The sequence below is a fragment of the Gambusia affinis genome, linkage group LG02 (genome assembly GCF_019740435.1).
Source record: "Gambusia affinis linkage group LG02, SWU_Gaff_1.0, whole genome shotgun sequence".
In the NCBI taxonomy this organism is placed as follows: domain Eukaryota; kingdom Metazoa; phylum Chordata; class Actinopteri; order Cyprinodontiformes; family Poeciliidae; genus Gambusia; species Gambusia affinis.
Window position 1 is genome coordinate 6514133 of NC_057869.1, and position 24997 is coordinate 6539129.

Below are 24997 nucleotides of genomic sequence, written 5' to 3' on the forward strand. Positions count from 1 at the left end.
TTTCAGGGACTCAGATTAGCTCCAGTCTAATCGCTCTCACAAACAGATGCGGGGCGCGGGGATGCTGGATGTGTTCGTTACAATACACCCTGGATTGATTTAATTTCCTCCCCTGTGTCTCAATGTCATAATGGACAGGTTGCATTCATCCATGCGTAAAAGGCTCTACAGTTTGCCACAGCACATTGGACAGAAAGCATCCATAATGGGCGAAGGAGAAGACGCAGACAAGGACACCCGGAGGAAGAGTATAAGGATGAAGCCTCTCCCGTCGCCGACCTCTGGGGTAAGCTGCAAAGGCATCGGTGAGACCAAAAGTGGGGAGTCTGTGATCATGGAGACGGACATGGGGAGATCACTGAAGACTAGCTCAAATGGGGACTGCCGGAGATTTCGAGGCAGCCTCTCGTCCATCACCAGTCGGCATGTACACGACTCAGACTCGGCCGAGGCGAGACGCCTCATCACCGAGGGGGATGTCACCCCGAGCGAGGAGAGCCCTCCTGGGGCGATCGGCGACGAGCAGCCGGATGAAGGAGTGCAGGGTGCCAGCGGTGGCGCCCAAACCGACCCTCCAGACCAGCAGGCGGGTTTTATAAAGTTGGATGGCATTGATCAAATTCTACCGGACGACGCTGGATTATATCAAGCCGGGTTCATACATCGGCAGCTGGGAGCGATGCTTCAACCGGGGGTCAACAAGTTCTCCCTGAGGATGTTTGGAAGTGAGAAAGCAGTCGAACGAGAACAAGAGCGAGTCAAATCGGCCGGATTTTGGATAATTCACCCATACAGCGACTTCAGGTAAATTTCAGACACCTATTTTGGTCTTCTAAGGTTAGAAATTAGGCTCCACAATGTAACGTCGATTCTTTGCGCAGGCCCAGATGTTTCTTTTTTCTTTTTTTTTTCCTTCTTCTTCAGGATAATGTGGGATTCATCAATCTAGGTGGAGCGCGGTTCATTCTTAAATTTTGGGTGGCACTGTATGTACATTCTGAAAAACAAACATGTTCCAAGTTGTCTCATAGATAATTACAAATAACCCAGCTAATAATTAGTAAGATGACTTTAGCAAAATTCTTAACGAATTAGATTATCAGCAAAGCACCACTTTATTGTACTTGGTGTATGCACAAATAATGAAAAACCCGAGTCCATCTATTTGCATCTATTTAACATGTGCACTTCTTCAAATGTGGTAAATATATGTAGATCATTTAATTCATTTACCCAAGATGACAGTCAACATTTTAGACCTTTGCTCCATTTAAGTCTCAACATTGTGTTTTCTCATTATTTTTCATTTTGCTTCTACATTTCATTTGAATTTATTTATCAGCATTAAACAATTTCCTCTGCCGTAATAAATTGAGCAGCAAACCTGAACAGAGGAGGTCAGGGAAAAGCTCTGCAGGTTTTGTGTTCTTTTTTTTAGTGTCCTTGGGTTTGTTATTGGCCTTATCTTTGTTGTTCTTTCCTGTAAGATGATGGACTTGCTAGATATTCTTGGTTTCTGGACTTTACTTTGAACTTACAACATACTGATGCATATACAAAAATGTTCTAATTGATCTGCTTCAGAGAAAAAAAAAATTCTTAGAATTTAGCAGATTTTGAGTTAAACAAATACATTTAGTGTGTGTAAATGCCAGTAATGTAAACAATGACCCCTGTTACGGATTGAATCTTGCAGTTATTTGTTTGATTAAAAATAAACAGATAACTATAGTTGTACTGCTTTACAAACTGCGTCACTGTTGGTGTTTAATGTATTAAAATTAAACATATTATAGAGATGCTGTTACAAGATCTAAATCTAAATTGTGATTGCACTGCATGTCATTCTATATTCTCCGTTCTCATGACACTGATGTCTAATTTGACAGGATCATGTGATTAATTAGCAATGATGGTGTAATGAGCTTTAATGAATATCAAATGTATGTTTCCTAGCTAATTATAAAACTAATCTCACTAAAATGAAGGGAAGTTGATAATAGGCCTGGAGAGTTTGTCAGTAAGGAAAGATACCCTTGTTCTGAGAGCAGAAAGTAGTTACATTTATCTGATCTCTCTAGGTGTTTTCTTCTTAAACATGTTAGTCACTGCTTAGTGACCTGAGGCTGAAAAGTTGAGGTGGGAATTTTCCTCTTATTTGAACAGCATGTGGCTGGTCTGTACAATGTCTTTAAAAAGTATTCACACTCCCTGTACTTTTTTAACTCCGTTAAATAACTGTGAGTCATCTATGGAGACTATTATAAATAATTGCAATTGATAAAGTGGAAAAGAAGAATGTGGAAAGGCCTGATTGTTTTCAGACTAGTTTTCAAATAGCTGAAAAGTGTGGCTTGCAATTTCAACTCTCTTTTACTCTTCAACTTTCCTTCTTTCTTTTTTTAATTAGTAAAAAAAGAGTTCTCTGTCAGGCTGCTCTGCTGCCTTGCATCAAGAAAGTCCCACCACCCTTCCTCACAACTCTCCATAAACAAGATCATTTAAACAATGCATTGGTTCACTGTCTTATCCAAAAATGGAAATAGTGGGCCACAACTACAAGCCTACTAAGACATGGTCATGGGTTTTAATGGTCAGTCTCAATAAGAGCGGCATCAATCCAAAATGCAGCCACACCACATATGGTTACTCTGGTGGAGCAGCAGAGATCCAGGTTTTGCATTGGAGATTCTTGAAAGAATGACTTGTAGATGTGCAAACCACATATTTGTCCATTGTGCATTAAAAAAATATTTCTTTGAATCAGTTTTAAAAAATTACTACTAATTTGTTACAGCACATTTTCTTAGTTTTGCTCAATCTATAATATTGATTTGATTGAAGATCAAATTAGAAAATTAGAAGGGTTTTTTTTAAGTTGGTTCAAGGAAACATTTTTTCAGTGCACATGAGTCGCAAGAAAAAAAGCTGTTGCTGACAGGGGATGTTCAGTCATGACTGAACCAAAATTCTACCTTTTGGTCTATAGGTAAAACACTACAGAAGAAATTCTAAATCTACCAAAATGGTGGAGAATGGTAAATGGTACAAAATCAAGGGAAAACACATTAAAGTTTGTAGTTGCTACATGACATAATATAGAAAGTTTAAGTTACATGGATAATTGGCAGGATACTGTGGTGATAATACAGACGCATTGTCCAGATCGTCCACATTTCAGTGTATCTTAACATGAGTTATGAATTTGATATTCTTGAAGGATTCCAGTTCAGTTTCACATCAATTATCTGATCATATTGTGTGCTTTCAGTTTGTCTCTGATAACAAAGCTATCGCTTCTAAGGCATATTTGAGATTAACATTAATATGGAAAAAATTCATAACAAAGTTTGTGCATAATACTGCAACAGAGCCCATTTCCCTTTTCTTCCCCCATCTGGTTATGTCTCCTCTGTCCCCATCTGCTCCTATTCTCACTGTGTTAAATGTCATGAGGAAGGGTGATTTGGGGCTTGGGGAGACTGTCTTGATACCGAAAGGTCAGAAATTTGGCGCAGACTTTTGGATTTGAAGTGTCCTTGAGCAACACGTCTAGAAGAAGACCCTGTTTAACGCCACATTTAAAAAAAAAAGATGAGTGTAGATTTCTTTGAATATGCTGTGCAAGGAAGAACCTTTTTAAAAAAATGAAAACAAACTTTCTCGTCTCTGTGTTTGGAGTGGATACTGTTGTACAATTAAAGGTGTGTTGGTCAGTATGTATAGTAGGAACTGGCTTAGTGAATTATAAAAGTGACAAAAAGTACTCGTTTGCTCATTATTTAAATAAATCAAAGAACATGGCATATTTTAGATTATCTTGTTGGATGTCATATTCCATACTTTAAAAAGAAGCATGCCTTGGACACATCCATCACACTCTATCAGAACAAGAGCCAAAGGATAATTGCAATTACAGTTCCTACAAGCAAATCAGAGAAGAAAGTTTTACTTAAAGTAAAGTTTGGGCTCCATAAACTCAAATTACAGTGTCAGAGAGAATCACAGTCATCAGTGCGGTGGAGTTAAGCAAAATCTCCTCTTGTCAAGTTTTGTGTAATACTAAGAAGGAGGGGAGGGCCATCAAATCTTCCAAGGGGAAAAAAAGCAGATTAAAAATGGCATCATAATCCAATCTACAGCCTCAATTTCAGTTTCAAAGCAGAACCGCCTGCTTCAGGATACTAACAAACTTCTTATTGTGAGCAGATATCGTGAGTTAAGTGGGGAATCGCTTTTCAAACAACCAGTAAAATTAAGACAGGAACAAAAGCACTGGCTGAATGGTCCACATGACAAATACTTCAGTCAAGTGCATTTGGTACTTTCACACTTAACTATTCTCACAAATGCAGGCGTTATTCAGGTTGTAGACTTATGCAGTCTACTGTTTCAGTGGTTTTTGATTGTGTGCATCCACAACAAGCAGCAGAAATGGAGGGACTCAATACAGACAAGAAGACAAGTGTATTGTGACTACTACTACTACTACTGTTAAACAATAACAATTATAATCCTAATAATCTGCATTATTGTGAAAATGTACATTAAAAGTGTGAGAAAAACTAATACTATCACAGTTACTGTCCTCATATTAGTGTTTGATTTTTCCACCCAGTAACAGCTCCTCGTCTTCATGATAAAAAAGGAGGTGATTGTTATTTTCCTACCTGTTTGCACAGAGTCTTTGGATAGGATTATGACAGAGCAGCCGCTTTATGTAGAATTTCTAGATAAACGATGAGGCCTAATATTAGGATGCAGGCGTCTAATCGTGAAGAGCCTTTTAATTATCTTGTGATACATAGCCCAGAGGACACATCTGTTAGAAACTCCTCTGAATTTCCCCAGAGAGATTGAAGCGAAGATTTTGCACATTAGAACTTTTATTCCCCTCGGTAAAGGCTTGATCAAACTTAATACTGTTTCACACAGAATTGGGTGTGGGGCTCAACTGTCTGTCAGTCAGTTCAATCTTATCATAGCAGTCAAAGCAATTCTTCCATCCACTTACTATGTCTCTAAGAAATACAATTTTGATTTTGGTTTTAAGAATATATTAAGCTAAAACAGAAATATTTAACTGAGACAGATTGCCAGTTTGAAAAGTTAACCTCATCATTCCTATTCAAATCATAGTTGAGTACACCGTACCTTAAGTGTGCAATTTTCAAAAAGACCTAATCCTGCATGTTCAATGACAGGTTTGGACTCTTGAAACGGATGGAACAAAGCAACTTTACTGTAATATGCTTAGCTTCTTGTTAGCTGCTAAAGTCTCACAGCCTACTTAAAAGTAGCAGCCCAAAGGAACAGCTGCCATGTCTCTTTAGAAAATACATTTTACTTTCTAGAAGCTTTTTACAGCTTTTGTGCTTCATCTGTCTTCATTTTTACACATCTCACAGATACTCAAAATATCTTTGGGCTTAGCTCTAAAGGGCTGCACATACTCCACTAGAAAAGAAATGTATTCTTTTACTTGAGGTGGCAAAAATGACAGCGTTCCTTCTGGCCAGGGCATTTTATAACTCCTGGGAAGTCTTCATATGTACCTAGCAGTGCAGCATCTGTCAGTGTGGTAACCATGCGCACCTCAAATTTTTTTATCAATCACAAAATATCTGTTGGACACAATACAACAAGAAAATTCTACTCTGAGGATATGATGAGAATTAGCTGCAAAAACTCCCAAATCAAATCTGCAAAACAGAATGATGTAATTTTTATTCTTGCAGTCCTTGGAGAGAGGTTTTGTCTTTGGTCTTGCAAAGACGATACTTCTCAGCTGTGACTGGAAGTTCAGTCACAACTTTCACTCTGTTCTGGCTGTGCAGCATGGTAGAACTTATGTATAATTTGTTGTTTTAGCTGAAGAAAGACTTTTAATTTCTGAATATCTGGTTACTTGATAATTGAATAAAATCATGCTGTTAAATTAACCAGTTTCTCATCTTTACTTTTAGGGGAGTAAGGATTAAACAAAAAAGAATAATGTCCCTCTGGGGGATTGTTTGTATTCATTCCCATGTTATATTCAGATCAAGTTATATCATTTTCAAGTCAGTCTTTGTGTTCTCTGAGACGTTGGGAGAATTGCTATTTACTTTAAGAATATCTTTTTGCACCCCTATCAAATATGTTCATCCACGTAAGACACGTAAGACGGTACTAGAATATCCATTGTGTGTATGTGTGTGCGGGTGTGTGTGTGTATGTCTACTATTCTTATGAACAAATGGGATCAGCATCCTCTTGTTCAGCCAGGTTGATTACAGTTGATTTGAGAGTGTATCTTGGTATTGATTTGTTTGGTTCACGGGAGGAAAAAGCTTTTCATTGACGGAGCAACATGCTCTGTTGCAACAATAATAATCCCATTTCCTTTTTCTGGTAGTGGCAGAATTGAGGGTGAAGTAAGCAAAGGTCAGTGTGAGGTCCTTTAAAAGTTTAGAGAGCAAAGTGAAAACATGAACCATATGTTCTTGTCATGTAATGTTAATCTTCATGGGAAGGAAAGAAAAAAATAGGCAGTTTGGCGCTGCGTAGGATGAATAACACCCTTTCCTTTTCCGTCTCCATAAAATAATTCCTTCTTTAATGTAGCGAGGGCAAAACACGGGGATTACAGATGGTTCTGGCTAGGCCTGAAAGTGGGGTAATCAAAATAGGCTGCTGTGCTCATCTACCAATATTAGGAGCCAAGAGATTATTACAGCACAATTTATTTAATGGAGGGAGCCCAGGGAGGATGTACATGGCCACAGGGTGGAAGGTTGCCTGTTAAAGGGTAGAAGGATGAATGCTACCAGGCACACTTACGTGACAGAGTAACATTAGCACATAAGATTAGAATCCCTTTTCTTTTTTCATTTCAGGTGCTTTACTTGCCCCAGGCATTTCCATTGTCATTTTCTAGTGTTTCTTATACTGAGCAGAAACTACTTTTAACCTTGACAAACTGATGGTAATCTGAAGGTGTGAATAATTTGATTGATTAGACCTGATATTGATTTGAAAGTAGAAAGTCCTTTCTACAACATTTTCTGTTAGGTGCAACATGCCACTCATTTCACATTTGATAGATTGATTTTGGTCACCTGACAAATGTAATGTTGCGTGTCTTTCCTTCCTCACAATGCTTCGCCTTAAAACATTGATTTATAATCTGTTGAGGTAGATATGCCACACTAATCTGCCAAAACCAAATCTGTAGTTTTTTTTTTTAAATATCATTTTGTGTCATTATTAATTGTTTATCCCCCTCATAATCTGCTATTGTCCCACTGACCAGGGAATAGTCAGTTGTATCACAAATCAGACAGTCGGAGAACAGAGAATTTCACAGGAAACAATATTTTTCAATCTATCAAATTGTAGACTTAATTTGACAGATTCTATTTTCTATTTTCATTCAAGTCTAATATTGCACAAGAATTACTGTTTATCAAAGTAAACATTCAATAACATGGCATCTTAATCAGTGATGACCATGAGGAAATATTCTTGCCTTGATTGTGTTAAATCAGTAGAATTTTAGAGAAAAAAAGGCTTCAAACAGGAAGTTTGCAACATGCTCTGTTGATTGAGGGTGAAGTAAGCAATGTATGTATAGTCATACATCTTTTTTCCTCCCTATCTGACATTAAATTTGAGCAAACTTCTCTTGCTTTAGGTCATGTCTTCAAATTCAGAAGTTTACATACAGAATGATAACTGTTACTATCATTAAACAATAGTAACAGTAGTAAGGAAAGGCGTAATAGTAGTAAGGAAAGCTCAGATGATGATGTCAGGACTTTGGAAACTTCTGAGAGGTTAAGTGATTTGATCTATACGTGTGGATATAGTTCGAGGCCACATATAAAATACACTGCTTCCTTGTTGGCACGATGAGAAAGTCTAAAGATATCAGCCAAGATATAAGGAAGAGAATTGTGGAGCTGCAGAAATCTGGTTTATTGGAAAGAGGGATTGCAGGAATTGACTTGGAGAAATTGACTTGATTGATGTAATTTTCTAGGCTTCCTTAGACAGTTAACTTTGAACCAAAAGGCATTATATTTTCAGTTGAATTTGGATAAAATTGCAGTAGCATTTTGAAGGGTACCATGATGGTCTCTTTAGAGACATTTAGCTGGATTACTAAAATTGTATTTTTCAGTTAATTGGTTATATGAATTGTACAAAGTATAGACTGTTTTAAAATTTGTCTCAATAAGATTTCCCTGGTTTAATTTAAAAAAAAAAAAGTTTTATAGTCAAATCAATTGCGTGTAAGTTTAAGCAATTGTTTATATTCAACTATAATTTGTACTTTAGTTGGATAAAAAAAAGTATAATCAGAGATTCAACTTTTTAAAATGTTCTTTAGAAAACACATATTTTGTGCTTGAACATATTGTAACCTAAAATCAACCTCTGCATATATTCTATAGTCTTCCACTAGTTATTCTTGTGCCCAGACATTTTGCTGTATCCAATACATACAAGCTGACCTTTTGCAGACCTGCCTGTGTCTCAGGTGGATTCTCACACCCTCTGTCCTTCTGAAATTAGATTGTTCTTTTTTCTGTCTGCTGAGATGTGAATCTGGCACCAATTTGCTGCTCCAGGGTTCAGACACAACAAGAAAGTGGTAATATTAGGGCGCTTTTAAATTTAATCTAACCCACTCCATGTTACAAAGTCAACACCACTAGCAGATTATGTGGTTAAAATTGGAGCCAATTAGTTGACTTTGTCAGAAGTACTATGTGTGGGTTAGTAATTCTGGTGTTTTTGTGTAAGAGTGCTTGTTACATTGGTCTTGAAATATATTTATGGGTTAAACGCAGAACAGATTTTTATTTTTAGTTGAAATATAATAATGCTCTTGCTCTGCAGACACATTTGTCCCTGAATGAGTGGTGAAAGTAAACCACTCTTACAGATTAGTGCAGTTTTTGAGTTGATTGATGCTCTTTTGAAATAATCTGGCTTCTCTTGCAGTGCATCTTTGCAACAAGAAGGATTTCAGCTAAGCATAAGAATGATTGCTTGTTTATTGGTGGAACTGTTAAATACCAGGAATGTCAACCCTATATTCTGAGAACTTTCAAATTACAACACATTCCCTCATTTTCTTCTAATTTATTTATTGAGCAGCTATACACTAATAACAGTATAGCTATTAGTGTGTCTCAATCTAGTTTGTCTTTATACAAGTTTCAAGCTTTGTGGACATGATATCAGTTCAGCTGGTTAGCAACATTTTGGAAAGAATCTATGATCTCTTAATTTTACAGTCTTGTTGTTGCTTGCTGAAAACCATTTTGGTGTAAACAAATTTTTACCTGTTGAGATCTAAAAAAGAAAGCTTGATTTTATATATATATATATATATATATATATATATATATATATATATATATATATATATATATATATATATATATATAAACATGGCCTCTTGTTCCACATATATTCCAGCACTTAAATTTTTTTTTAACAAGTATTATTTTTAAAGAACACAAGATTGCATAAACATTTACAGCAGGGGACTTCTTCACATCTTGCACTTTACTAACATACAGCGAGGGTGAAGTGTTGTAGAACTGTGGGGTCGCCACTCTAGAAAGACCTAAGACCACGGTGCAGAAAAGTGAAGAAATGTGATCTTCATGGGGTGAGCGTGTGTGTGGGTGGGTAGCTGTTGCGATTCACAGAAAAAGCTTACTTGGATCAATGTGTTTGGCCTAGTCGTGCCACATACTGGGTGTCTAGTTGACAGACAATTATTTGCATTGTGAGACAAGCAGTGGTGAGAGACAGATCGTTCTGTCTCCTCTACGGCGAGGTGGCACTCCTGATTTATCAGCTCTATCTTCATAGTCAATATCATGCCCTCTTTCTCTCCATGCAGGTTTCAAATCAAAATGGGCGGCTGCCATGAAGCTGATGTGTAATAATTAAAATCTTGGCAGTGTTCAGTATGGACAATGTAGAAATTAAGGAGCTAATACATTAATGCATTAAAATAAATTTGCTTTTAAAATGTAGTCTAAGTTTTTTACTTTTTACACAAGTAACACAAATAAAATCTTTGTTAAAGGTGAATGAAACACAGCCTAATTTTTCTTTATCCTTTAAATCTATGAATTTTTAAAAATGATCTGCTACTCTTGACAAACCTAAAATAAAAAGTCCTAATTCGCACAACACATACAATGCCTCACAAAAAGTATTCTTACCTGTTGGAATATCACACATTTTCTCACACTGCAACCACAAACTTCAATGTATTTATGGGCATGGAGAGTCTGCAACTGTTAGGAGAGTCACCAATAAACGTTTTGGCCCAGGACAACAATCCTAGACATGCAGGTCATACAAGTCAAATGTCTGGAGGGAAAGCATTAGCAAATGTATCCTGCCACAGTATTGGGATTTATGAAATTCTGTCCCCCGCAACACATTTGTGGAAGGGCATAAGAAAATAAGTGAAAAAATGTGTTTGATGACCCTTGTTCTACTGCAAAAGCTTAGAAAATTATTTATCTTAAGACAATTTTTGTATGAACTTAGAAAATGTAGGACCACTGATATCTTTTACACAAGTGATTGAACATCAAAGCTAACCCTCCAAACCAGGATGCTAGTGGTCTGGTGGATCAAAAGTAAGCTTACAGGCCTAAAGTCAGTGCTTACTACTCCAGATAAATGAACAAACCAGGGATGGCTCTGTGCTTAAATATTTTCCTTGCCCAACTCCAGTGACCAATACCTCAGTGAAACCTTTATTTAACTAACTTTCTTTCTTGGTTTATTACTGTGAGAACTTCATCTCATGGAAAAATTATGGTTTAGGGTTGTTTGCTGAATTATGGTCAGGATAGTTTAAATTCCTTCAGCATGTGAACTTTTACTAAGTTGATGTAATAAACAAAATGCGTAGATAGATCTATCAAAAATATTGTTCCTCCAATTTGACAGGAAATCTAATGACTCTTACTCTTTGTAGGTTTGAAGGTCTACTTTATGTACCTTCCCTAAATCTTGGTAGCCCTTACATGTTGGTAATAAAGTCATATGCATTCTTAGTTATCTAAACTTTATTTATTAAAACCTTATTATGTCACATCCCTTCTGCTGCATCACAATCTTTGCTGTGTCATTGAAAATGTCCAGCATCAACAGTGAAAGTGGCACTGGTGCAGCTGGTAACAAGTTCAGGTGGTGATTATGTACACAGTGACCAGATCCAGGTTTTGTGCATTATTTTAGCATTTAATTTGTAATAAGTAGGTCCACAAATCCATCTCTCATTGTCTCGTTTACTACTAATTCCTGAGCAACAGCTGGTACAGGGAAAGATTATTGGGTGATGCTTTCTTGGCAAAAGGGTTGCTGCCATTTGACCCTTAAATGAATATAAAGCCCTTGAGGGAGATAACATTGTATACTAATAAGGCACAAATGCAGTTAGTGGCAAGACAATAGGCCACCTGATAACTGCCACTAAGCGAAATTCTTTATTTTATTTGCTGACTACAGTCTGCTTTGCAGTCTAGTTTCCTTCTGCAAAGACACATACAAAGAACCATGACTTAGCTACTTCAGAGACATTGTTCTTAGTGGGTGCCCTGATTGGATCTGTTCATGTATGTAGCGCTATAGCAGTTTATCTGAAGCTTTAAAAAGTTTGCTTATGAGCTGTCCAAACATCATCCTGTGACACATTCCTGCACCGGTGGAAATTTGCACCATTTGAGAGCATCTTTGAATTGGATGGCCATGTTGGAAACTTGTAATTTTCTGCCTGTTTTATTTCTGAATATGAATGTAGTTTGTTATATTGCTTAATTTTTAATTATAGTTCTGCTGATTTGAAATTAGACAGCAGAGTGGGGTGCTTGTTAGTGCTGTCCCCTGAAGCTAAACAATTCCCAGCCATGCTTTGGGCAGAGTTTGAATGTCTCCCTGTGGTTGCTTTGAATTCCTGCAGAATCTCCTGATTCTTCCCACGGAGTTAGGTGAGAAGAGGATTCTGAACTGACATTCTGAGTTGTTTGTTCTGGCAGCATTGTTTGTCTCTTGTCTCTAATGGACTGGCCAGAATCCCTGTGTAAACATGGCCTCTTGTTCCATGACCACTGAAATTGGTTCCAGACCTGCCAGGACACTCAATGAGATAAAATCAAATCTGGAAAAATGTAAGTTTTATAAGTGAATTTTATTGTAACGGGGAGAAATAATTTTAAAAATCTGATAAAATTGTGTTTTAATATAGTAATGTGAAATTCTAACTGATGACATTTTCAAACTAAAAAAGTGAAAGAATGGCTTAGATTGTACATTTTTCCTATCATTGATTCCAAAGCAGTATTAACAAATAGCAGTATATTAGTATGTGTGTTTCAATTAAATTAATGTGTGCTGTTTGGCCTAACAGTTGCAGAACTTCCTTAAACTGGTGTGTTAAAGTAGCCTGAGTGATAGTGGATCTTTTTATTTTTAGTCCATTTGTGTTTCTGGGGGTCTGATTGTATGCACTGAGATGGTATGTAAAAAGACTGGATCATTTTTATATGTCTTTATTGTGAATATTATCATTATCACAATGAATTACACATATTCTTTTACATCGTGTACACCTGGTTGTTAATTCATTTTCAAATTAACAACCAGGTGTTAATTTGAAACACCTGGTTGTTACTAATTTACGTATTACTTTCTAATAAGTAGGTAATAAGTAAATTACTTTTTACTTACTAATAAGTAAATTAGTTTGTCCTTGAAATTTTAATTTGAATATTTAGACCGTTAATTACTGTTATCTGAAAAGAGCATTTAGCCATATCCTGGAATCATCACATGTGGTGGCACTGGAACTACAGACTGCAGCCGCAGTCCAAAGCTTTTGAATCTTTATCAAACTTTTTAATGAGTTTGCTTCACAATGGTTGTCCCTTCTTGTGTATCTTTTGTCCTTCTCAACTTTCAACAAATGGGGTCAGATACAGATATCTTCTTTAACAGTATTTCGGGTAAGCCACGCATGGTGTTCGTGACTCTACTCTAAAGCCTGCAGTCATTGCCCTGACTGCATTGGAGGACAGTTTTGCAAAATCTTTTTTATTGGTCTTTTGTAATATTCAAATGTTCAAATTTACTGAATTTTGAATAAACCATAGTTGTAAGCTGCAGTCATCAAAAATAGTGGTAATAAATGCCTGAAGCATATCACCATGTCTGCAACCTTTAAAATAAATGAGATTATTTGAATAAACTAACTTGGCAGTAACATGACAGTTTATTGAATTGGTCCTGTGTATTTTTAGAAAGAGTAATTAATTAATTATGGCAGATATGTTTATGTCTCAGCTTTGATTCTAAGAAAGCTCTTGCGGTCTTGCAGATTTAAAAAATATATTAACAAGAAGGGTCAAGCTGTGATGAATCATAACACCATAAAGCACATGTTGCACTTTAACCATATTGCAGGTTACATTAAATTTACATATTACACAAACAACAAGTCTTTTACTTTAATGTCCCCCCAGCAGTCTGCTTATAATCTTGTAAATGGATCTCCTTAAGCGGAGTTTGGTGGGTTTGGCTCCTTTCAGCAGATTTTATTTCTCCTCTCCCGTCTGTGAGCAGTTAGTAAATCCCCCTGTTTTCCCTCATGCTAAGGTTGGGGAGATTGTCCTCGACCTCTGATGAAATCTTCTTAGCATAGGTTTGATAAAACACTGTGCGTCTCCTATATATAACTACCTATGACTGCATTGCCCCAGTGTCACTGATGTGCATGCACTCTGCCTGTTGGCGGTGCAGGGCAAGAGCAGAGCTGTTATGAGAGTTTATTGGAACTGGTGACAAACAGAAATAGGATTAACCCTTTTTACCTGATTTTTTTTTTTTAATCCAGACTCTCAAGTCTTGCTGTGTGAGTTTTCCAACTCATTCATTTAAACCTAATATGTTGTACTTTCATGACAGCATAGACAAAGATTTTTTTTATAAAGTTGTTTTTAGGTTAAGTGTGACAAAGATTACCTCTTGCTGTGACTAAGTGTATCTTATGTAAAATTAAGTTATTTCTTTTGTGCAAGAACCTTTTGTGCTTATTGTTTTATTTATTCATCTTTATTAATTCATTGTTGCGTGGTAATGGGCTTAATGCACCCGAAGCGGGTGGCTTAATGTGGTTTTGTCTGCTATTATTCAAGTTTGCAATTTTTAGCTGTTTTCTTTTAAAATTTACATCCAACTTAGTTCTATACTGGGGATCAAATCTAAGAATGTGAATAATTTGATCAAGAAAATATGTTATTGCTAAGATTGAGCTTGACTCACTATTCCAGTGTGGAAAGATTATATAATATGCAGGTTCAACGATTTAAAAAACATGACTTGGTTTGAAATTTAGAATTTATTATGAATTATTTCTAAACAACCTTTTCAGGGTGCACCCTTCCTGTCATCCAGGCATATGTACCCCTCATGTAAGGAAAAGTGGATATAGGCTATTTATAGTTGTTCTTAGGTGTGGGGATGTACATGCGTGTGTTTGTGTTTGTGTGTTGTTTATTCTGTGTGTCTGTGTTGCCCTGCGATGGAGTAGCAACCTTTCCAGGATGTACCCAACTTCTTGTCCAATGATATCTTGTGATAACCAACAGCCCCCTTATGACATTGCAAGGCAAAGTAGGGTCAGTCATTAAATTGATAAACCAATAACAGAATTTTTAAATATATTCTTTTACACATGCCCATCCGTTCTTGAACTAAGAACTGATGTAATATTCCCAGTATATTTAACACATATTTATTTAATTTCTCTGAAACTTCTCAGTTTAAATTTAGGCTACTCTAAGAAATAAGCATGCATCTAGGTTGGGTTATTTGAGGGAACTCTTACAGTTCCTTGTAGGTAGAAGACTAGCCGGGTGAGGAGAAGGAGAGAGGCTTATCGTGTAGTAAGAGGCACTCTAAGAGTGTCAACATGTTCCTCCTGTCCCTGGTCACTCCACTAGAGAGTAGAGTGGGCTGTGGCTCCATCTCTTCAAATGGTGAAATGTCACCGCTACCAGACTCTGAGCATCATGGCACAATTTGTAGGAGCGGTTTTGCTGTGCATGCTCAGCATTTTTTGGAGGACTTTATTTTATAAAAAAGTTTCTTCTATGGTCATATGATATAGTCTTTTATATGATGTTTGAATTTTCAAATAGTCTAACTTTATGTTGAGCACATATGAGTAGCCTCTTTGTTTAAGTCATTAACAAATTAGATTTAATTTTGCTTCATATTTGTACATTATGTGTGAGATTGTAGTTGATTTTATGACAAGTCACATCCAGTCACACTCCTTCACTGGGATCTGAGGTGTGCTCAAGATATGTATATATTTTTTTTGCCAACTTTCCTTTCTTGTCCAACTGTATTTATAGAAGAACACTCCTCAGTATCAGGGTTCCACTGCATAATAAAACACAATAAATGGATCCTGGCTATGTTTGGCTGGACTGACCTCCATTAAAAGGTAACCACAAGAGTGAAAAGGAGAAATCGGGAAAATCCTCTCTATACTTCTGCACAAACATGTAGTCACTCTTATATGCAGACAAACATGTGCATGTGAGTCAGCAGGCACACTATGAACACACGTAAGCTGTGTCCCAGTTCAGGGGCCGCATCCACAGAGGGCTGCATTTGAAGGCGAATTGCATCCCAGCGGTTGTCACTTTTTTCAAAGCTCCTCCATGTTCAAAGCTCATCCAAAGACATGTTCTTCTCTTTACCTGGCAATATAGGCAGCATGAAAGAGTTTATTTGGTCCATAGTACTTCACAATAACGACTGTGCAGCTTTGATTGTTAGAATATAACAAACATTATACATTTGTTGTCTGTGAAAGAGAAAACCTCAAGCTGTTATGTATTCCATTTAAACTCAATGCATAATCAGGAACTGGGATTTTTTTGGACCAAAGAAGCCCATATATATATATATATATATATATATATATATATATATATATATATATATATATATATATATATATATATATATATATATATATATATATATATATATATATATATATATATATATATATATATATATATATATATATATATATATATATATATATATATATAAGGAGCAGAACTGGACTCTGTCAACATACTATGGAGAACTGTAATTTATTCAGAAGCAAGAAGCACAACAATATGCATAAAATGTCTTGACATGTGTTAGCGTTTCATCCTTTGAAATTTTACTTGTCCTCTTGGGTTTTCAGACTTAATGTGAGCAAGCACAGTGGTGCCAAAGTCTGTCTAAATATAACTATACATGACAACACATTGGAACAGTAGATACCCTTTAACAATGAGGAATTCCGATTACTATCAGCGTCCTCCGTACATACCTTTTTAGCACTTGAATATGTTTTGGTCTAGACCATTTCTGTAAGATCAGGATCATCGTCCTGTTGGAAGGTGAACCTCCACCCCATTATCAAGTGATTAGTGTCATCCATCTTCCCATCAATTCTAGTTAGTTTCCGTAACTAGGTATTGCTAGAGCACTGTGGGAAGGATTTTCCCCCAAGGTGGAATGATGTTAGACTGTGGGGATAGAGTGTTTTGTGTGTGCAGTCAGCATTTTGCAAGTAAGCCAAAAAGTTGTACCCCATCATGGATTGTGGGAAATTGCAAATGGGGCTCTGGATGGTTCTCTGATTTATTCTGTTCTTGCCCAGCCTGTCACTTTAGGTGGATTGCTATGTCTTGGTGATTGTAGTTTTTTCATACTCTTTCTAATATTTAATGATTTATTGAAAAATGCTCTGTGAATGGATGTTCAAACTTTGGATATTTCTGCCATTGCTTTTACTCTGCCTGAAAATTCAGAACAACTTTGTACATGTTTTAGTTTTATAAGTTGTGTAATTTCTTAAATCTAGTTTCACATATAGTTTCAGTTTTGATTGCCAATAATTTGGCTTAGATTAATCATGATTCATCATCGGTTTTAGCCTTTTCTGTTCTGACCTAATTTTTTTTATTAAGATTTATTTTTGTTGTGTGTTCATTCCACCCTATGTCCTTCCTGTTCTGGCTCGTCTTTTCTCATTTTTATGTTCTTCAAAGCATAACATGCCATAACAAGCATTTTCTGCTCTGTTTACAAGACTAGAATAAAAGCTTATTTGCTTCTATCCCCCAATATCTGCTTGAGCTTGAATTAGGGTCCTCATTCTTCAGCCACACTGCTCAGTGACAGTGTGATTCTGTACAGCAGCAATTCAATGGAAACCCCTGAGTTATTTACTTCAGCACACCATGAATGAACTAAAAAATCAATACACATCAGCTGCACAACAAGGGGGTGAAAAAAATGCAATTGCAATCTTCATCCTTGCTATATTTAAGTAGAGATATATTTATTACTTATCTCACTTATGTGGCATGGCACCTTGGTTTTTATTTTAAATTATGGTTTGTTCTTAATATTAATTTTAAACAATACTCTTTATTGTCTAGTTGAAAATGAGATCAGTGAGCCAGTGTACAATACAGTACTGTGTATATTGCAGTCTGTTTGGTACACATAATTTATCACAAATCTTGATTCAATTAACAAGCCAGTAGAGAAGAACATTTATTTTCTGACGCTCAGACAATAGCATTTTTCCTATTGTAATTAACAGTTAACTCTAAATTAACAATGAGTTTTGTTTTATGGTCCAAACCCAAATAGATTCCATGTCCACCAACATTGAATTACAGGATGCAAATAAGGGTTTAGAAGACATACCACGTAAGCCCATAGATTGTTTTTCCACGATTAGACTGTGTACATACATTGTGTTTGCTTTCACTAGACCAGTGAGCATTAGGAAAATAAATAAGTGAAAAATAATGTAGCAGCTGTCAACAGTTTATCCACCGAATGTTAATCAGTGTTTGTCCAGTTTATGTGTGCATGACCATATTTTCATATACTAAATGTTTACACTTTGTAAAGACAATGTGATATTTAGACAAGAACGTTCAATATGAGTGACACAAGTACTCAGTGCAGGACATTTTGGTTCGACTTACACAACAGAACTTTCAATATCTTTACAAATGAAAAGTTTGAGGTGCATACGTGCTTGGCTGCTTTGCTACTTAGCCGTCATGGTTCTGCTGGTTGTTCGTCCTTGTTTTCTAACAATCATCTGATCCTTTCACAAAACAGTTGTATCTATCTATACTGAGATGTCACACTATTTATGTTACATCTGAAAGCAATATTTTTGCACTAGATTTCGTCTAAGGATTTCTAAATTCATGCAGCACTTTTCACATTCTGTTTTGTAAAAACAAAAAAAAAATGTCTGCTTTAATTTTTTGTTCACAATTATGTTAGGATATACTATACTACATGCTAATTTATATTGGTCAATTACATTAAAGTCCGCTAAAATACAAAGTACTGTTAAGAGTACGATTAAAAAGTAAATTACCATAAATGACATCTCAATCATAAATTCTTAACATCGCTAGCCTTTTCTGGGGGGGTTAAGTCAAATGTGACATTTGTTGATTTAAATAGCAAAATGCATAAACTGCGTACAAACATTAGTTCTAAACCCAGGCAATCAATGAAACACAAAAGAAAACATATAATCTACCCTTCAATGTGTGCATTACAGATTGTTCTGCATGCATTAGGTTCTGTAAGTGGTTAACATGATTTCAGTAATCTTCATGTATTCCTTTGTGTCTTTCTAAATCAAGGTTTTACTGGGACTTGACCATGTTGCTGCTAATGGTGGGCAACCTCATCATCATCCCCGTGGGCATCACTTTCTTCAAAGACGAGCACACCCCACCCTGGATCGTTTTCAACGTGGTCTCAGATACATTCTTCCTCATGGACCTGGTCCTCAATTTCAGGACGGGCATAGTTAAAGAAGACAACACAGAGATTATCCTGGATCCCCAACAGATCAAAATCAAGTACTTGCGGAGCTGGTTTGTGGTAGATTTCATATCCTCCATCCCTGTGGACTACATTTTTCTAATAGTGGAGACACGCATTGACTCGGATTTCTACAAGACAGCGCGTGCTTTGCGGATTGTACGCTTTACAAAGATCCTCAGCTTGCTACGACTTCTGCGACTGTCTCGACTTATTCGTTACATCCACCAGTGGGAAGAAGTAAGAAAGTTTGCCTCTATATGTTAAAACTGCAGTAGGAAATTTTTATAAAAATATGTTTTTCATATATTTGTTAAAGCTGTTACTATGAGATGATAGTATGTTATGAGACATAATTTGTGAAAATATCGAGCGCCTCTACCTCTTCCCTGTGGTCCTACTTCCATCTGCAGAAATACACTGCTCCTGGTTAGAAACAACCAGTCAGAGCCAGAGAAAAGTCTTAACACTGACAGTCACGCTAGTGTACATGCTGCAGCTGTACTAATAGTGGAAAACAACTTACCTTACGACATGTTTATCCATCATCATTGATGGCCAAGCTAACTAGCCTGAGCATTCACGCTTGTTCCATTTTGGGGAACTAGCTGTTGCGTAACAGAGAGGGAGGTTGAGGGGGTGAGCAGCACATACATGATTGACAGTGCTGACTGTGATTGGTTGTCTCTGACCGAGCAATATATTTCTGCAGATGGAAGTAGGGCCACAAGTAGAAGGCAGAGATGCTTGATTTTTCACAGATTATGTGTCTCATAGTATACTGTCAGGGAATAATGACAGTTTTAACAATTGTGTAAAACATATATTTTTATAAATGTTACCTACTGCAGTATACGCTTTTTTATTAATTAATTATTGCCCTGCTTACTTTGGGTTTCTCTGACTATCAAAGCTAAGGCTAATTACAGTGAGAAACATTACTACAACTATGAGTTGACAAAGGTAGTCAAGTTTATGTTTCACTTTCTAAATTTAATTACAATCTACATAGTATTCATATCTTGGGGTGGTACTGCAGGCACTTCTGCTGTGTACCTTCTCCATCTTCCCCCCAGGAGGGAAATATGGGTAGAAGCTGCTTCTGATTGCATCCCCCCTTGAAAGGAGTGAAGAGACTCTTTTGCTATAAGCGAGTTACCAATAAGTTGATGAAGCTGGGATGTTGATTAGCATTTTACCTCCATGTGGCCATCCAGAGAGCAGTGGGACCATAGACCCCAGAGAGACAGTGCTGCAGTACAAGCATGATTATAATTGCAGAAATAATTAGAAAAGTTCCCATTGTTCTCTATGGATGGATTGTTGTTTAATCTAATGGGTAAAGGGTGCAAAGCAAGGTGTCAGAATCCCAGCTTGAAGTCTACATCAATGCTCTGAATTACATGATTATATTTGACACTAAAGGCACTTTTGAAACAGTACAAAGTAATGTTAGGTCTTATTGGAATTAAGCTATTTTAAGGTGGAGAACTTAGAAAAGTCTGGTGGCATCTTGCATGTGTTGTGAAACCATACAGGAAATGTGATACGGTAATTTGTCTTGCTTTTTTTAAATTTCAAAATCAAAGTGGTAAGTCGAGACTATAGGTTTATTGTCTGAAGATTAATTCTGGATAATCGGAGTGCAAAAGCCGAATACAGAAGGTACGTTAGCAGCTCTGCAACTGGCCCTTTACATTATTTATTCTGAACAAAGCACTATTTTTAGTAACAAATCACATTGTGTGTCTTCAAGCAAAGAATCAACTCATCACATGATTTCTTCAATCTATTTCAGCAAAGAAATGAATGAAATTACTACCTGCCTCTATTTATATTAAATTTTGTGCTTGAAATTATTTGTAACAAAGGTTTAGAACAGACCTTCAATGCAATTAGTGAAATGACTTTATATTCTAATTTAAAAGAGAGAAAAAAGATGTAGTAACATGCATTTTATTTGAAAACCTACAATTTCTATATAAAGAAATGGGCAAATTTGAATCAAAATGAAAAAGTAAAAACTATGGTTTTTAAAACCCCTTTGCCTGCAACGGAACGCCTGTCATTTATCCATTGTATTTTCCGGGGCCGAGGGTTATGAGGTTACAGCAAATTGTTTTAAGTTATTTATTTTTTTTTACCACTTTAGATAAGCTCTTTTTTTTTTCACAGCAACCACTTTATTTTTCCCAAACAAAAATTTTTACTTGTAGGTTTTGCATCTTTTTATGGCAGTTGAATATATTTTGTCTTTTAATAATATTGCTAAAATATTTTGTTGATGATGTCAACTTTTTTTTCATTTCTGTTGCGTGTTGATACAAAAACATTGCACTGGTACACTTAACTTGTGAGATGCCGTTCATGAGGACAGAAATTGTGAGAATAAATCAAGTGCCATAGATCATAATAAACTTATATCTTAGCAAAATTAGCCATCAAGGTGCCAAAGCAGATGAAAGGAACAGAGGGAATTAGTAAAAGGAGGGAACAGGGAAAGAATACATGAAGACAAAAACAATTCTAAAGCTTATAGCCTGTGCTTTTGTTTGGAAATAATTGATTACTTCTCAGGAGAAATGTTTTGTTTTAGAAACAAGGTTAAAAGGATGTGAGAAGACAAAAGTGAATAATTCATGTTCACACCATAAAAAAATACAAGGACATTATAGGACATTGACTGTGCTGCCATGTTCACCTGCAGCCACACAAGAAGGTGAAGGGGCATGTATGTGTGTGTGGGTGTGTGTGGGGGAGGGGCAGTAGGGGGCCATGTGTGTTGTGTGTGTAAGGGTTCTGATGAATGCTGGTTAGGCACTCATAGTGAAAGGTTGGCCTTGTCTCAGCACCATAACACTCCACATGCAAACTTACAGAAATGTCATCTGTCACTGCTGAATAGATTATAGTCAACATCACACAACCTGCCTGACTTTTTCACTTTTCCTGTTAATGCTGCAGACGTACACTCATCGGCAACCTCCAGGATCCAGATAAGATGGTCTGATTTGGATATTATTTACAGCAAAGATTGTGTGTAGTACCATTCAAGAGTATTGATACCCTTAACATAACTTTTTCACATTATGTGAAAAAGTGACAAATTTGAAGCAAAATGTAAAAGTAAAAGCCATGCTTTTTAAAAGCCCTTAAAATATAGCAATTTTTCATATAGCAACCAGAAGTCCTTCTGCCTTTTTAAGGTGGATATATGTGATATATACTAATAGTATTGCATAACTGTGGGGTATGTGTGTGTAAAGGACCTATATTTTATTCACTCTTCAAACTAATTTATTTAAGCAATGTTGATATTCTAATTTATTGAAATGTACATGTAATCATTGCATTAGTTTCTGACATGTTTTCATAAAAAGTGTTCCAGTGCTGTTTGGGCTAATCATTTTTGGCTTCACATCCTCACTCAGAGACAAATTGTGCCAGTAAGACCTGCAGCGTGCTGCTCTGACGCGTCATAAATCTGTTCCATAATCCCTTGGGGACAGTTAGCTAACTCACACACATAGCACTGGGTCACAGACACAAGCAAAATAACATTTCTAGGAGATAAAAGAGTGTTGATTCCCTGTGATGTCTCCATTAAAAAAAAAGAGATTTAAATTTTGTTTTCAAATTTCCAGTACAGACTAATAATTTGTGATCTTCTGCAAAGCTGACTTTCAATACATTAACTCTTCATGTACGTACGCATACATGTTGCGTTGTGTTAGTTTGCAGGTTTTAGTTGGCTGTCTTGACACTGGCGCTGTCATTGCATGTCCTCTGAACATACTGCACTGTAGCCAAGAGGCTCAGACATGTTGGCACACAACCACCAGCTGATGAAGTGTCCTTCGACCTGAATGTTGATCCCCAAACTGCTCCCTTGAATCTTCCCAGAAAAGAGCAGTGGGGACTGCAAAGTTATATCTTCATATGAATCATCAGCACTGACGCTGCAGCTCAACTGAAGCTGGTAACGATGAGGATTCTACATTTATCAGAGGGCAGTTAGAAATCAATACAAGCCGTCTCCTTCACAGGATCTTAGATTCTCTGAAGGATCTGATGCTTAATATTCTTCAAGATTTTTGAGCAATTAAAATGATTTTTAAAGCTGCAGTCCTTACAAATCAATCATCATCTTTACCTTCTTTAATCTGATCACCACTGACACCATCAGTAAAATTTTTCTGCATAAGTAAAGTAACACCCTGATCCCCCGCCAGCTCGTGAAATCTTCTTACACGTCCTTTTCTGTCATGGCCTCCATAAATTAGCTATGATGGCTGCTGTTCCTTTCCAAACTCTCTAGATGTGAGGGTTTTTCACACCCTGCGAGCTGATAAAACGTTGTTTACAAACAAGGAGGTTTTAGTGGTTGTGGCTTTGTGCCAGTGATAACACTGGCATGGCATAATGGCATTCAGCATGGTGTGCAGATATTATCAAGCTCGATCACACAAACACACACACTAAACAGACTGCCATTCCGCCTCTCCTCTGTCTCTCTCTTGTCAGCTTCGTCTTGTCACTCTTCATCGGGATAAAAACAAGACTGTGACCGGATATTCTCCTCATTGGTGTTGCTGACTTGGGTGAGATTAGTCATCTCGTTAAATCAGATTGAAGGCAGTCCACTAATGACTAAGTTCAGAGGGGTTTCCTTGCCCAAAGCCCACAGCACAAACGTTTCGGCTGGCCAACTCAGTAAATATTGCCTGAAGTGAACTTTTAGAAAAGTTTGCATGACAAGACAAAAGATGGAGGGAAAAAATGCCGATGGATATGAGAATAGTTGGATTCTAAAATAGAACAGCATCACATGACAGCCCGTCTCATCATTACAGAGCTTTGTGAGATCCAATATACACTTCCTCCAATGCAAAATTCAGGTTATCCCGAATTTTTGTAATAAATAATATCACAAACAAAACAATTATCAGAAGACAATCCTTTACTAGAAACCACTGAACATGTCCTTTGACGTTTTTGCTACATTTTGTCAGCCAACAAGAATGGGGTGAATGTTTTTAGCTGAGACTTCATGTGAGAGATCAAACCATTTAGTACACAGGGGAAGAAAACAAATACAAACACTTTTTAAAAGAAAAATCTAATGTGTATGGGCTGTGTTTGTATCCAGTTCCCTTTACTCTGATAGCCCTACATAAAATATATCCAACTGATTGCTTTCAGCAGTCAGTAAATACAGTTTACCTGTGATTGTGATAAGAAGAGCCTGAAGTAAATGAAGTTGACATCAAAGTCCACTTTTTGAAGCTTTTTTCCAAAGTCATTGTGGTAAACTTTACAGTTTGAGTATATGGGACACAACAAACAAACATACAGGACGGCTGGGAAGATTTCTTCCAATGGGATAAAAATCTTGCACAGGCAGCATGAGCTGCAATTAAATTGTTTTGTTCAGGTTAATGAACAACCTGAAAACGGCTGTTCACTAAAGATCCAATCTTCTTGAGATTTATGCATTGTAAAAATAAGAATGATCAAACTTGTCTCTTGCCTCTAGATGAGCAAAGGTGGTAGAGAGAACACTGGCAACTTTAATTGGTTCTAAAGGTTCTTTAAAGTATATATTTATGGGAGTTGAATACATATATCCATGTACCATGCCACTTTGTTCCATGCGAGTACATAAAATCTCAATAAAACACATTGTGTGTTGAGACTTCAACATGGCACAATCTGAAAAAGTAAAGCTATCAAAACTTTCCACAAGCTCTTTAGTTGATGATACAGCATTCAGTAAAATGACTTCAAGTGTTTGAAGGACAGCTTGTGCAACACCTCCCGTTTGTCAGCATCAACATAGTCATTATTGATTGTTGAGAAGTGTGGTGCTGCTCACCCAGGTGTCTTTGTGCTTCAGCTATGAAGAACCAAACAAAACATTGAAATGCTGCTCTAAAAGTCCACTGTGTCCACAGAGGGAAACTGGAGCGCCTTTCGTTTCCGCCCAGTAAATCCATACAAAAATATTTAAATAAGGAAAATCAGCTAATCA

The 24997-nt window shown here is 36.7% G+C and overlaps 1 protein-coding gene across 1 annotated transcript in view; it reads left to right on the forward strand.

The window, feature by feature from the left end:
• Positions 1-130: 130 nt before the first annotated feature.
• Positions 131-24997, forward strand: part of hcn4 (hyperpolarization activated cyclic nucleotide-gated potassium channel 4) — a 71446-nt gene continuing 46579 nt past the window's right edge. Inside the window, exons 1-2 of the mRNA XM_044096591.1 lie at positions 131-804; positions 18783-19206. Coding sequence (XP_043952526.1) covers positions 131-804; positions 18783-19206 — 1098 coding nt within the window. The remainder of the gene's footprint in view (positions 805-18782; positions 19207-24997) is intronic.